We start from the raw sequence: 16226 nt of genomic DNA, 5'->3' as shown, positions 1-16226 counted from the left end.
CACTTGACAAATTATGACCTCACCTTCGGTTTTCATCCACTCCGCACTGATGATAACTTCAGCCTCTCTGGCTTCCGTCAGAGAGGGCCGATATTCATACCTATTGGTGGATCACCGTCCGCTTATCGAACACTAGCAGGTGGAAGCTGTTCGCTCGGAGGGTCACCCGTGAGTAAATGCTTAAAGTACTAGGCAAAAGGGTAACACCCCTGTTCAGAGTGTGCTCCTATAAATTACAGATTTGGAGCGGAACTTCTTTAGGGGTCGGTAAGTACTGTAGAACCGAGGCCATTTGCACTAAAACTACATTCACCTGATATATCTGTCCTCACCCATTCTCATGACAGCTCTATTCTGCCGTCTCCGAGTACTTCGTCGGTCTGGGTCCCCAGCCAGTCTAGTAGTACGGCCAAACACCCTACACTTCAATGTCTCCCGCGACCCCACATCACTTCTTGACCCTGGAGGCATCTCAGTGCCCTCCCAGGCAGTTTTCAGAATTTACGTTTAAAGGTGCCCCGCAATTCTTTTGGGTCCTCAAGGGTACCAACCACTTCAAACCGATTAGAGACTGCTAATGCATATTTCTGGACACATGCTATATTTCTGAGTTTCTCCAGATAGAATCCAGGTGGTTCTTGGGGTTCTCCTAGACTTGATGCGCAATCTGAGTGCTGCGACCACAGAACTGTGATTAGTTCCAAAGAATGTAGAACTCCGATAAACCCTGCAGTTCTGTAGGATTTTCCAACGTATACTAATAAGTATGTGATCGATCTCCTTTGCAACTCCTCCGGCATTGCTATACAAAGTTAATCGGTGTGGTTCTCTTCTCTGGAGCCAGAAATCACCAATCCTCAGCCTTCAAATCATCTAAGCAGTGTATTTCAGCCTCTGAGAAAGCAAATAAGATTCTGAGGTTGATTGCGCAATCTTTTGACTTCAAAAGTTCATCTCTCATTAACAAGCTATATAAATCGTTAGTTCTCCCACATTTGGAGTATGCTGTTTTCGTATGGTCACCGAATCTCATTAAAGGCATTGACAGATTGGAAAAAGTACAACGACGAGCCCCAAACCGGTTTCCAAATATAAAAAATAAATCATACGAAAATCGACTAAAACATATGAATCTGTTTTCCCTAAAAAAGCGTACTCAGAGGTGACTTGATACAGGTCTTTAAGATTCTAAAGGGGATTGAAACAAATTCGCCAACTGTGTAGTTAATGACTAAGATTCGTTTAGATAAACACCTAATCAAGATTCTGTAATCCCTGCCATTTGCTTTATATTGTTTGTTTGTTATTATTTGTCTGTTTATTATTTGCTTGATTATAATTGATCATAATCTATCTGTCAATTTATTATTATTTACTACTTACCCTAAGGTTTGGGTCTTTAATGTGCGTGGGTGTGGTACATATGAGAGTAAAATGGAAGAGATAGGCAGTGTGTTTGTGAGAAGAAAGATGGATGTGCTGGCTTTGAGTGAAACTAAAATGAAAGGGAGGGGTGAGTGTGAGTTTGGGAGTGTAGTTGGGAGGTTCTCAGGAGTGAGAAGGGGACGAGGGAGAGAAGGGGTGGCTATACTAGTAAGTGAAGAGATAGGTAAGCGTGTAGTGGAGTGGAAGGAGGTTTCTTCAAAGCTGATGTGGATGAAGGTGAAGCTGGTAAGGGAGATTTTTTTTTTTTTTTTTTTTTTTTTTTTAGTGCGTATGGGCCTGGTAGTGAGAAGAGCGTAGAGGAAATGGAGTCTTTTTGGGTAGATTTAAATGAGTGCATAGAGGGATTAGGGGAAAATGTTAATGTAGTTGTATTGGGAGACCTTAATTCTAGGGTAGGAAACGAACCAATAGACGGAGTGATTGGGAAGTATGGAGTTCCAGGTAAAAATCGTAGTGGAGAGTTGATGGTGGAGATGTGTATTGAAAGAGAGTTGATGATAGCAAATACAGTGTTTAAGAAGAAAGTCAAGCATAAGTACACATGGGAGAGGGTGGTGGATGGAAGGGTGGTAGATAGAGCGTTAATGGACTATATAGTGGTGACTAGGAGTATGGTGGGAAGAGTTAAGGATGTACATGTTCTAAGGGGAGAGAGTGGAGGAATATCAGATAATTTTCTGGTGAAAGGCAAGTTGAGAGAGAAGAATAGGAGGAGAAAGATGAAAAGGACAGAAGGTAGGGAGGTACTTAGAGTGAACTGCTTAAATGAGAAAGAAAAGGTGAAGGAGTATAAGAAGAAGCTGAGAGAGGAGTGGGAGGGAGTGAAGGATATAGTAGAACTAGGAATGGAAGAGGAATGGGGATGGTTCAAGGAGGGAGTCATAAGATATCCAAAGAGGGTGTGTGGAACAAGGAGGGCGGGAGGAAATAGAAAGAAAGGTAGTGAGTGGTGGGATGAGGAAGCAAAGAGGGGTGTAGAAGAGAAGAAGCAGGCTTTCATAGATTGGCTACAAATTAGGACGAGGGAATCGTATGAGAGGTAAAAAGTAAAGAGAAGGGATGTTAAGCATAAGATAAAGGAAGCAAAGAGGAGAGCAGATATGAAATGGGGTAAGAGTATGACAGAAAAAATTGAAAGTAATAAAAATATGTTTTGGAAAGAAATTAAAAGAGGAAGAGGAGGCGAATCAAGTAGAGGAGAAAAGGTAAAAGGTCCAGATGGAGAGATGATAATGGAAGAGAAGGCAGTGAGAAGGTGGGCAGAGTATTTTAGGGAGATGCAAAATGTGAACGAGGATAGGGAGGGAAAGGTAGTTGCGGTGGGAAGCGCTAAGAAAATGAGGGTGATGAGTGAGGAAAATGAAGGAGAAATAGGGAAAGATGAAGTGAAAGCAGCTGTTAAGATGATGAAAGCAGGTAAGGCACCTGGGTTGGATGGATGCCATGCAGAATGTCTGAAGAAAGGAGGTACAGTGATGGTGGACTGGCTGGTGAGATTATTTAATGTTTGTTTAAGAGAGGGTAGAGTGCCGGAGGACTGGAGGAGTGCCTGTATAGTTCCAGTTTACAAAGAAAAGGGGGACAAGTGTGAGTGTAGTAGTTTCAGAGGGATCAGCTTGTTGAGTGTAGTTGGGAAGGCTTATGGGAGGGTCTTGATTGAGAGGATTAGGAGAGGAACAGAAGGAGTGATTGGTGAGGAACAGTGTGGTTTTAGAACAGGTAGGGATTGTGTAGATCAGATTTTTATGGTAAGACAGATATGTGAGAAAGCTATAGGAAAAGGTAAGGATGTTTTTGGGGCTTTTATGGATCTGGAAAAGGCTTACGACAGGGTAGACAGGAAGGCACTGTGGGAGGTAATGCACATATATGGGATAGGAGGAAAGCTGTTAAGAGCAGTCAAGAGTTTTTACGAGAGTAGTAGAGCTTGTGTTAGGATTAGAAATGGAGAGAGTGAATGGTGTGAGTTAGAGGTGGGACTTCGTCAGGGATGTGTTATGTCGCCCTGGCTGTTCAATCTTTACATGGATATGGTGGTGCTAGAGGTGAATGCAAGGGTAGTGGGTCAGGGGTTGGAGATGATTAAAGAAAATGGGGAAAAGTGGGAGGTGAGCCAGTTGTTGTTTGCTGACGACACTGCGCTTGTAGCAGGATCAGAGGAGGGATTGAGGAAGTTAGTGACAGAGTTGGAGAAGGTGTGTGAAAGAAGGAAGCTGAAGATAAATGTGGGTAAAAGTAAGGTGATGAGAAGTACAAGGGGAGAGAGTGACAGCAGGCTGGAAGTGAGCATTAAGGGTGGAAGACCTGAGGAAGTGGATAGTTTTAGATACTTGGGTGCGAATGTGACAGGAGAGGGAGGAGTGGGGGTGGAGGCAGAATGTAGATTGTGTAGATTGAGAGAAGCGAGTAAATGTCTTGGTGGATTAAAAAGTGTAATGAGAAATAGACATCTGGGAGTGGATGCTAAGAGGAGCTTATATGAAGGAGTGATTGTGGCGACAGCACTGTAAGGGGCAGAAAAATGGAACATAAGGGAAGAAGAGAGAATGAGTTTGAATGTGTTTGAGATGAGGTGTCTGAGAAGTATCATAGGGGTTATTAGGCTAGATAGAGTGAGAAATGAGGAGACGAGGAGGAAAACAGGGGTGGTAAGGGAGTTGGGAGATAGGTTTGATGAAAGAGCATTAGGATGGTTTAGACACATGGAAAGAATGAGTCAAGAAAGATTAGTAAAAGAGGTGTGGAAGGCAGAGGTGGAAGGAGTGAATATGAGGGAAAGTCCTAGGATGAGATGGATGGATGGGGTGAAAGGGGCATTACAAAAGAGAGGAATGTCTGTTGAGGAAGGATGGGAGAGGACAGAAGATAGGGGATGAATGGAGAAGGGTTGTGTATGGATGATGCTGTAATGCACGAGGGAAAGTGGGTGGGGGATGGGGGGTGAGGAAGTATGTATGAGAAATTATTTGACACAACCCAAAGGGATTTCTCCCCGTCTTCTCCTTTCCTGCATGAGGGGACGGAGAGGGGGGTCGTCGAATTAATGAAGCGGCCTTGCTATGGATGTGCTGTGTCTTACAACACTGCTTCTAACCCAAGGCAGTGGACAGGATGCAGGGATGACCCGTCATCCAGGAGATGCCAAGATGAGAGGGAGGGAGGAGGGTGGAGCTGAATGAATATGTAGGGAATGGAATGGGTGGGAGTGGTTTCTATACCTTTTTCTTTTTGGGTACCCCCCGTGTAAGGGTGAAAAAAGCCTTTGGTATATGTATGTAATATTATTCATATTATAATTTCTATTTGTTTACTTATCATTATTATAATTTTTCCCATCCAACCTAGTTATGGACCATAAGGTCTCCTATCGGCATGCTCCTTTGTAATCCTTCGTAATCTGAAATCTAAACGGTTTCACCTCCCTGTCCCATGATTCGAGGTCTGCAACTAGGACCTTCAATGAATCTGCAAGAAATACAACATTATCATGAAAGAGAAGATCATTGATCTTGTTGTTGACAATGGATGATCTACAATGACATTGATTGGCAACTTTGTCTCACAGCCAGTCAATGCAGGAGTTGAAAAGTGTTAGGGCGAGAAACACCCATGCCTCACTTCTGAATTAACAGGAAAAGCTGTATACTCCCACTCCACACTTTACATCAGTCTCTGTCCCTGATTATAAAGCCAGATTTCGGGTCAATAATCATCACAGGAATCCCACGTATCCACAGATAACTCCAGAACACTCCATGAAACATTGAATCAAACGCATTCATACAACCAACGTAGGCTGCAAGCAACCCTTGTTGAAACTCACGTCGGTACTCCCCAAAATGCAAAATATTAGGACCCGATCAGTTGTTGGCTTGCCGCGAATGAACGCAGACTGTTTCGGGTTCTGAAACTTTAAAAATATGTGAGCAACCCCGCGCCATCAACAGGTGAGTGAGGAATCTGCCGTAACGTGAGCAGCGTAATACCACAGTAATTGTTGTAATTTTGCCGATTCCAGTTTCCCTCCTAGTTAGGAACGATTAGCTCCTCCCCCACCCTTTTCCCTGCCAGAAGAAATGGTGCCGGGCTGTCATAGCCTTCAGCATCTCCGCACTGACGTTGCAGATTCCGGCCACTTTTTTACCTTTCAATTTACAGCCTTGCTGATCTCATTCAGAGAGGGTGGAGTTTCATCTACCGGTTTATATACTACAGAACATCAAAGAAAGTTGGGTCAGCCATATATAATGCTCAATGTACTTGTCAGAGAGAACTCTATACAGATCCATGTCTGATATTAATCATCGACAGATTTAGAGTGGAGTTTCTTCAGGGCTCCGTAAGCAGGTCTAAAATTGTTCACATTAAAATTGCTCTCTAAATCCTCGGTAATTTCCTTGACATACATCTCCTTACCCATCCCTATAAGAGTTGCAGTCCACCGTTCTAATCTATGATCGGTCACAAATATTTTCAACACTTCAGTAAAACCCGTAGTACTAACAAGGATGTGATCGACCATCTTTGCCATTCCTCAGGCATGGTATGCCAAGGCCATTGGTGTGGCTCTCGTCTATTGAATCAGGAGCCAGCAATCCTCAACCTTCTGGACATTGCAAAATTCGGGAAAGATTTTTTAGTATTCCTGGGTCCAGATGCGTGGGAGTCAATACATACTTCATCGCCAGTACTGTTGGTGCAAGTAATCGCATTGAAGTCACCCAAAACAGTGTGTCACAAACAGGAGACTTTATTCACACAAGGGAGTGACACAGCACAACCACAGGATCCTATCCCGCTAAGGACGCGACAAACATTTGTGGACATCTCAACCACTACGGACCTCAGCTGAAGAGAGACTAAGATTTGGGTATATACTTTTAATCCAACAGTCCCATGAACCGTGAGCGAGTATACATACACACCACATTGACACTGAGTGGAGACAACCTCGGACCGTGCGGTGTTGGCCCATGGGACAGCTGCTTGACTCAGGGAGAACAGTCGATTTGCCTCTCCAAGCCAGAGTGTTTGTAGTTTGTTATACAACCAGGAGCGGTTGAAAGTATGTCAAGCCCTTTATTACATTTGGGCTACAGATGAATAATTGAGATCTTCTTTGGGCCTCCTGTGGGGGAGCTTTTTAATTTCTTTATTGTGACATTTGTATCTTTGGGCCTCCTGTGGGGGAGCTTTTTAATTTCTTTATTGTGACATTTGTATCTGGTTTTACTTTCCTTACATTTTTAGTTAAATTCCTATTTTCTTGTGTAGGACAGAGAAAATGCTCGAGAGGGTATAAAGAATAAAAGAAAGTAGATGGACAGAAATAAAGGAAGAGAAAACCTCATGTGCTGTGATAAAGGATATAAAAATAATATAACATGAATAACAAAGAAGTAAATCCCCTCCCATCTCAGCTCCTCATGGATGACGGGTTATCCCTGCATCTGCCAACTGCTCTGGGTCAAGTACAATGCAACAAGACACAGTGTATTCACAGCAAGGCCGCTTCACTTAATAGGCAACCCCCTCTCTCCGTCCCCTTATGCTGAAAAGGAGAAGACGGGGAGAAATCCCTTCGGGCTGCGTCAAAATATCACTCACACATGAGCACCCCCTATCCCCCATCCCCTAGCCCTCTCTTCCTTGCATAACAGTATCATCCAAACACAACTATTCTCCACTCATCCCTATCTCCTGCCTGCTCCCTTCCTTATTCAATAGAAATTCCCCTTTCTCAACGTCCCCTTCACCCAATCTATCCTTCCCATCCTCGGTCGTCCTCTCAAGTTCACTAACTCCACCTCTGCCTTACACCCCTCTTTTACTAACCTTTCATCACTCATTTTTTCCATGTGTCCAAAACATCCAAATATATAATCTTTCATCAGCTCTATCTGCCATCTCCTTCCACTCCTGCTCTCCGCACCTCCTCGTTTCTCACTCTATCCAACCTTGTGATCCCTATCATACTTCTCAGACATTTCATCTCAAACTCATTTAAACTTTTCATCTCTTCCTCTCTTAAATTCCAAGTCTCTGCCCCACAAAATACCGTCGGTACAATCACCCCTTCATAAAATCTCCTCTTTGCATCCATTTCCAGTTGCCTATTCCTCATAACAGTTTTTAATCATCTAAGGCGTTTACTTGCTTCTCTCAATCTACAATTTACCTCCACCTCCATTCCTCCTTTTCCTGTTACATGCGACCCTAAATACCTAAAGCTATCCACTTCCTCCAGCCTCTCTCCTTTTAGACTTACTTCCAATTCACTGCCATCCTCTACCCTTGTAGATCTCATCACTTTGTTTTTACCCATATTTACCTTTAACTTTCTCCTATCGCATGCCTTCCCAAAATCCGTCACTAACTCCCTTAATCGCTCTTCTGACACTACAACAAGCGCAGTGTCATCAGGAAACAACAACTGGTTCACCTCCCAAATTTTTCCATTTTCAACATTCTCCAGTCCCTTGTCCATTGCCTTCGACTTTACCTCCCGCACAATCCCATCCATGTACACATTGAACGGCCATGGCAACATGACACATCCCTGACGCAGTTCCACCTTTACCTCTGTTAAAAATTGCATGGACAAGGTTGTCTGAGTTATTTTAGTTAAGCCCTTTACTTGGGCTCTCAAGTCATTGCAGGTTTCATTATTTAGAAGCGGGAATGAAGACATTCCGAAATTATTTCAGTTGTAATGTCGTACATTTTTTGCATTTATTATGTGATCCTTAGTGAACTATTAATAGATTGATATATTATAAGAACTTTATTAATGATTTGTCATACTAAAGGAAAATTATTTTCGTTAAATACCAGTGTGTTGGTGATTATTGTTAGAGAAATTTTACAAGACTGTATTGTTGTTATTAAGAAAATAGACAAAAACTAAAAAGAAAATCAAGATAAGTTTAATTACTGTACCTCCCTTCTTCAGGCACTTCGCATGACACCCATCTAATCTAGGAGCCTTACCTGTTCTCATAAGTTTCAGAGCTATTTGCACCTCATCTTTTCCTATTTCTCTTCCATTTTTTCTATTCCATCACCGTTATTTTCTTAGCGCCTTCCACTGTTACCACCAATCACTCCCTATCCTCCTCCACATTCAACAGCTCTCTAAAATACCCTTGCCCATCTTTCCCTTACCGCCTCCTCTTCCATCAAGATCTGTCCATCCGCCCCTTTTACCTTTTCTTCTCTACTTGACTCACCTCCCCTCCCTCTCTTGATTTAGTTCCAAAACATCCTTTTATTGCTATCGACTTTTTCTCTCAAGCTTCTCCCCCAATTTACATCTACTCTCCTTTTAACCTCCCTTATTCTTATTTTGCTTTTTTTCCTTTTCCTCTTGTTACATTTCTCTCCCATCCTACTTTGTAACCAGTCTCTAAATGTTCGATTGTTCTCCTCTACTACCTTCTTCACTTCATCATCCAACCACTTACTATCATTCCTTCTATTTCCTCCCATCAGGTCACAGCATTATCCATACATCGGTCATACATGAGCTCTGAGCTCTCATCCGGGAGGGTATAGATATCGATCACGAGTCCAATACGTGATCCAAAACCATGGTGAATTACACACACACACACACACACACACACACACACACACACACACACACACACACACACACACACACACACACACACACACACACACACACACACACACACACACACACACACACACACACACACACACACACACACACACACACACACACACACACACACACACACACACACACACACTCACATAAGGGAGGGTCTTGATTGAGAGGATTAGGAGAGGAACAGAGGGAGTGATTGGTGAGGAACAGTGTGGATTTAGGACAGGTAGGGATTGTGTAGATCAGATTTTTATGGTAAGACAGATATGTGAGAAAGCTATAGGAAAAGGTAAGGATGTTTTTGGGGCTTTTATGGATCTGGAAAAGGCTTACGACAGGGTAGACAGGAAGGCACTGTGGGAGGTAATGCACATATATGGGATAGGAGGAAAGCTGTTAAGAGCAGTCAAGAGTTTTTACGAGAGTAGTAGAGCTTGTATTAGGATTAGAAATGGAGAGAGTGAATGGTTTGAGTTAGAGGTGGGACTTCGTCAGGGATGTGTTATGTCACCCTGGCTGTTCAATCTTTACATGGATATGGTGGTGCTAGAGGTGAATGCAAGGGTAGTGGGTCAGGGGTTGGAGATGATTAAAGAAAATGGGGAAAAGTGGGAGGTGAGCCAGTTGTTGTTAGCTGACGACACTGCGCTTGTAGCAGGATCAGAGGAGGGATTGAGGAAGTTAGTGACAGAGTTGGAGAAGGTGTGTGAAAGAAGGAAGCTGAAGATAAATGTGGGTAAAAGTAAGGTGATGAGATGTACAAGGGGAGAGAGTGACAGCAGGCTGGAAGTGAGCATTAAGGGTGGAAGACCTGAGGAAGTGGATAGTTTTAGATACTTGGGTGTGAATGTGACAGGAGAGGGAGGAGTAGGGGTGGAGGTAGAATGTAGATTGAGAGAAGCGAGTAAATGCCTTGGTGGTTTTAAAAGTGTAATAAGAAAGAGACATCTGGGAGTGGATGCTAAGTGGAGCTTATATGAAGGAGTGATTGTGCCAACAGCATTGTACGGGGCAGAAACATGGAACATGAGAGAGGAAGAGAGAAGGAGTTTGAATGTGTTTGAGATGAGGTGTCTGAGAAGTATCATAGGGGTTACTAGGCTAGATAGATTGAGAAATGAGAAGGCGAGGAGGAGAACAGGGGTGGTAAGGGAGATGGGAGATAGGGTTGATGAAAAAGTATTGGGATGGTTTGGACACATGGAAAGAATGAGTCAAGAAAGATTAGTAAAAGAGGTGTGGAAGGCAGAGGTGGAAGGAGTGAATATGAGGGAAAGTCCTAGGATGAGATGGATGGATGGGGTGAAAGGGGCATTACAAAAGAGAGGAATGTCTGTGGATGAAGGACGGGAGAGGACAGAAGATAGGGGTGAATGGAGAGGTGTTGTGTATGGATGATGCTGTGATGCATGAGGGGGAGTGGGTGGGGGATGGGGGGTGAGGAAGTATGTATGAGAAAAAAAATTGACGCAACCCAAAGGGATTTCTCTCCGTCTTCTCCTTTTCTGCATGGTGGGGACGGAGAAGGGGGGGGGTCACCGAATTTATGAAGCGGCCTTGCTGTGGATGTGCTGTCTTGCGGCACTGCTTCTGACCCAGGGCAGCGGACAAGATGCAGGGATGACCCGTCATCCAGGAGGTGCCAAGATAAGAGGGAGGGAGGAGGGTGGAGGGGAGTGGAATATATAGGAAATGGAATGGATGGGAGTGGTTTCTATGCCTTTTTCTTTTTGGCTTATCCCCCGTGTAGGGAGAAAAAGCCTTTGGTATATGTATGTATGTATATATATATATATATATATATATATATATATATATATATATATATATATATATATTTGTGTGTGTGTGTGTGTGTGTGTGTGTGTGTGTGTGTGTGTGTGTGTTTGTGTGTGCGTCTTTGTGTGTGTGTGTGTGTGTGTGTGTGTGTGTGTGTGTGTGTGTGTGTGTGTGTGTGTGTGTGTGTGTGTGTGTGTGTGTGTGTGTGTGTGTGTGTGTGTGTGTTTGTGCCATTATGATATTTGAAAATGATCTTTCCTATTGGGATTCAAACCCTCGCCTGAGCGGCTTGCTTTCTATAAGACGAAGCCGCACCATCATGAGACCATGACCCTACAAAACGGAACGACTTAGTTTATGGCACAATCACTCCGCCGAGGGCACCCAGGTGAAACATGGTATGTGCTATATTTCATAAAATCCTTTATGCAGGCTAGTCTTCCGACAAGTGTTTTTGTGTCATTATGACATTTGGAAATAAACTCTCTTATTGGGATTAGAACCCTCGCCTGAGCGGCTTGCTTTCTATAAGACTAAGACCGTACCATCATGAGACCATGACCCTACAAAACGGAACGACTTAGTTTACGGCACAATCGCTCCGCCGAGGGCACCCAGGTGAAACATGGTATGTACTGTATTTCATAAAATCCTTTATGCAGGCTAGTCTTTCGACAAGTGTTTTTGTGTCATTATGACATTTGGAAATAAACTCTCCTATTGGGATTAGAACCCTCGCCTAAGCGGCTTCCTTTTTATAAGACGAAGATCGTACTATCATGACACCATGACCCTACAAAACGGAACGACTTAGTTTACGGCACAATCGCTCCGCCGAGGGCACCCAGGTGAAATATGGTATGTACTGTATTTCATCAAATCCTTTATGCAGGCTAGTCTTCCGACAAATGATTTTGTGTCATTATGACATTTGGAAATAAACTCTCCTATTGGGATTCGAACCCTCGCCTGAGCAGCCTACTTTTTATAAGACGAGGACCGTACCATCATGCTACCATGACCCTACAAGACGTGCGTATATAAATATATATATATATATACATATATATATATATTTATATATATATATAAATATATATATATATATATACAAATATATATATATACACATACATACATATACCAAGGCTTTTTTTTTTCTTACCAGGGGGGTAGCCAAAAAGGACAAGGCACAAAAACATTCCCACCCATTTCATCCCCGAAAACACTCCACACCCCTCCACCCTCCCTCCCATCTTAGCACCTCCTAGATGACGGGTCATCCCTGCACCCTGTCCACTGCCCTGGGTCAGAAGCAGTGTATATAATTCTTACATTTCTTAGTACGAGGCGAGAGAAGAGTACCTGACTTCTTTATCTCTCCAAAATATAACGTGAATGTTACCCTGTTTTGGAGTCACCTAAGTATGGTTACAAAAAAAAAAAAAAAAAAAAAAATCTATGGTATTTTCTCATCAGTCACACAAGGGAAAGACATATAGAGAAATAAAAATAGAAAGAGAGAGAGAAGGACGCTAGATAGGTACAGAGAGAGAATGTGAGGATATAGACAGGCAGATAGAAAAACAGACGGACGGACGGACCATACTGGAGGACTAGGAGTAGATACACGTACCTCTGAGGCTCTGTTGAAAGCCTGTGCCATGGTTTCAGCTTCGACTTCATACCGTGTCTTGAGACTGTCATACTCGTGATAAACTGCTTCTGACACTGGAACAAAAGAAAGAGGGAAAACGTGAAACACCTATGCTGATCTCGTCTGAGCCACTGAGGGCATGTACAGTTGGCTACAAAGTAACGCAACAGTATTCAAATGCATCGATCATCGAATATTCTTTGTAGGCCTCGTCTGGGTTAACTATTGCTTTAGGATCACGTAGTCCAATCAGTCACATAATAGTGGACCAGCCTTTTTTATACTTTTGAGGGCATTATTTGTTAATATCACTTATCCATGCCAGATCAATTCGTTAGAGTGAAGAAAAAGGTGTTGGTGGATGCCACCCTGAACTCTAACTTTCAAGGTAATTTTCAAGGTCAAACAGCAAAGATCAGCTAAAATAGGTATTTATTCAATAAAATCAAAACAGGTTTGGTAATTCTAGGATTTAGTATATGTTGTTTGAAGCGTAATGCACGAAGTCATGCAATTATTCTACACACAAATTGTCACACTTAAATACTCGTATATACATATAAAACGATAAAAGTTGCGTTTGTCACAAACAAGGTACTCTTTTTTCAGTGATTTAAATCAATACAAATATGTTATGCTATTAGCAAAGCATTCGACAAGGTGCCCCAGCAGAGACTACTAAAGTCAAAGCCCAGGGCATAGGAAGAAAAGTGTTTGAATGGATTAGAGCACGAATCAGTGACAGAAAGCAGTGGGTTCACCATAAACGGTGTAAAATCCAAATGGGGGGCTGTTGCCAGTGGAATTCCTCAGGGCTTGGTTTTGGGTCTGTTATTATTCATTATGTATATAAACGACTAGGACAGTGGGATAAGTAACGATGTTAGCAGCTTTGCGGGTGACACTAAAATAGGACGCATAATTAGGTCGGGAGAAGACGCCGGGATACTGCTGGAAGATATTAAATTGTTCAGACGGTCTGTGAAATGGCAAATGGGGTTCTTCTGGGGCGGCTGAATTGCTGCATCAAAGCCACAGACAGGAGGTACTTGAGACCTTTCCTTAAGCAGGAGCATCGAGCTGTCCTACATCTAGATTTACATGTGCAGGTCACGAGCAGAAGACAGGTATCTGGGATAGGAGGAAATGTTGTCCACACAGGAACCAGGAATATATATGTATATATATATATTTATATATATATATGTATATATATATATGTATGTATATATATATATACATATATATATAAATACATATATATATATGTATATATATATATACATATATACATATATACATATATACATCTATATATCTCTATATATATATATATATATATATATATATATTTTTTTTTTTTTTTATGACTGGCTTGGTTAATATCTGATTATGTAGAAAACCACAAAGAAGGCACACAAACTGCTTAATTGATGCAAGTTCTCCATCACGGCCAATTCCACTAACCAGGATTGGTTGACTATGAAAATTTGCCCATCATGTCTTCTTGCTATGGTCACTGGAAGCAGAGCTTGTGTCACATCCTGTTGGAACATGAACACCGAGCATGTTTTCCTTAATAGGTAATGGGAGTCTCTCAAATACTGTGTGTATTGGATAACATTTCCTCTTCCTTGCTGTTCCAGAGATGGTTACCGGTGAAAACGTCCTCGGTTGAAAATGTCGTCGAGTGAAAACGTCCTCGCTTTTCTGTTTCCGGGTGGGAAACTTAGCCGACGTGTTTCAACAGGCAGGCATGGGCTGACCATGGAGATCAAACAATAACATATCGAATAAGGTATACATTTGGTTTTACAATGTTTATAAAAATAATATCCAGAATAAAAATCAAGTATACATAAAGAGTTTTTACGAGAGTAGTAGAGCATGTGTCAGGATTAGAAATGGAGAGAGTGAGTGGTTTGAGGTAAAGGTAGGACTTCGTCAGGGATGTGTTATGTCACCCTGGCTGTTCAATTTATACATGGATGGGGTGGTGCGAGAGGTAAATGCAAGGGTGGTGGGACAGGGATAAGAGATGTTTTAAGAAAATGGAGAAAAGTGGGACTTAAGCCAGCTGTTGTTTGCGGACGACACTGCGCTTGTAGAAGGATCAGAGGAAGGATTGAGGAAGTTAGTAACACAATTTGGGAAGGTGTGCGAAAGAAGTAAGTTGAAGATAAATGTGGGTAAAAGTAAGGTGATGGGATGTACATGGGGAGAAAGTGGCAGCAGACTGGAAGTGAGTACTAAGGGAGAGAGACTGGAGGAAGTGGATAGTTTTAGATACCACACCCTTCTGCATGATTGCCTCAGACAGGAACCTGGTAAGGTCTGCCTTGTTCTCTTCCAAGGCAATGAAACTACTCCAGACCTGAGGAAGTGGAACATCTGGGCCATCAATGGTCTTGCGAGTCGGTTTCCTCTTATCCACTCGGTTTGATCAAATAGCAGTCTTAAATGATTTCTCTCCAATACACCGGCCAAACACTACACCAACTCTCGTTATGTGTTCTCCAAATTGGTGAGTCACATTGAGCATAAAGACCTCAGCATAGTCACCAAATGTTGGTAGCCATGAGGTTTTCCAAATATCTGGATAAGTGCATGTCCCTTAATCAGGTTTTCCAAATATCTGGATAACTGCATTTCCCTTAATCAGCAAACAGGTCTTCATGTCAGCAACTGGAACCTCTGTGGGTACACTTATTCAAGACAGGATACTGACAAGGTCTGCCTTTCGTGTTTATTTCATCTGACCTCCAGGCTTGGCCAAGGACACAAGAACAGGAGACAGATCATGCTTGATAATAAATTCCATTTCCACTAATCGACCTGCAGTGACAGCATTCAGTAACCTTTGCAACAACTTTCTGTCAGCCTTGAAAAATTTCTACAAACACTGCCGAGTGAAATTGGCCACTTTGTACATATCTGCATTTTTTCTTTTTTGAGTGGTGTCTTCTGAGAGAAGCATGGGACTCTACACTTCCATCGATTAACCGTTGTTTAACATTGGCTATGAGATACTGCTTGCATCAATCCTCAGCTGTGGGGAGATCAGTGACCACATCAAATGGTGCAACGTCTTTGGTTGCAAATGATAGAAGAGGTACACTTGTCTCCTCTGATTCAATCTTCACCTTCTTCATTCAGTGTGCTGTGTAGTCTGAAAATATTAAAAAATTTCAGTTGCTTTGCAAGCTTCTTCCCATTATCAACATCACTCTTTGTATGTGATGCAAGATTATCAGAACGGATCAAAGATGCCTCTTTTTCATCATTTTCCAGACTAAAAAGATATCTGGTGTCTTGTAAGATGCATAATCGTTCTGACCATGTAATATTGTAGAACTTGTCTCTCGTTTGGTCTTTCCTTATGATACCTGTGATGCTATCCTGTATTTTGCATGTTCTGTTCACCCACTTAGTGACCTGATCTGCAGAAACCTGACTGAAACACTTCTTGTTATCTTCACAACAAAATTCCCATTCATGAATTCAGCATACATCTTTGGTGATGTCGTCTCAAATCTTCTCATATCTGTAAGGTAGACAGGTCTCCACCTTGGATAATTTGTGTGTTCATAGTCATTCATGCCAGCACTGCAGCAAATGCAAATTCCTATAACTATCCCTTAGGGACCTGGTGATATCCACCAAATTTTGTACCATGTCCATATATGCTGACAACAATCTGAATTTCAGATT

The 16226-nt window shown here is 42.3% G+C and overlaps 1 protein-coding gene across 9 annotated transcripts in view; it reads right to left on the bottom strand.

Annotated features, from left to right (window-relative positions):
• The window catches only part of LOC143035849 (shootin-1-like), an 841540-nt gene that overhangs the window by 369256 nt on the left and 456058 nt on the right, over positions 1 to 16226 (bottom strand). For all 9 annotated transcript variants that reach the window (XM_076202920.1, XM_076202921.1, XM_076202919.1 and 6 more), the window contains one exon: positions 12495 to 12589. In XM_076202920.1, coding sequence (XP_076059035.1) covers positions 12495 to 12589 — 95 coding nt within the window. The remainder of the gene's footprint in view (positions 1 to 12494; positions 12590 to 16226) is intronic.

The sequence above is a fragment of the Oratosquilla oratoria genome, chromosome 19, assembly GCF_046742065.1.
Source record: "Oratosquilla oratoria isolate Oo_2021 chromosome 19, ASM4674206v1, whole genome shotgun sequence".
NCBI classification, from domain to species: Eukaryota; Metazoa; Arthropoda; class Malacostraca; order Stomatopoda; family Squillidae; genus Oratosquilla; species Oratosquilla oratoria.
The sequence above is the reverse complement of the archived record's forward strand: the minus strand, read 5'-3'. Positions and strand labels throughout refer to the sequence as shown.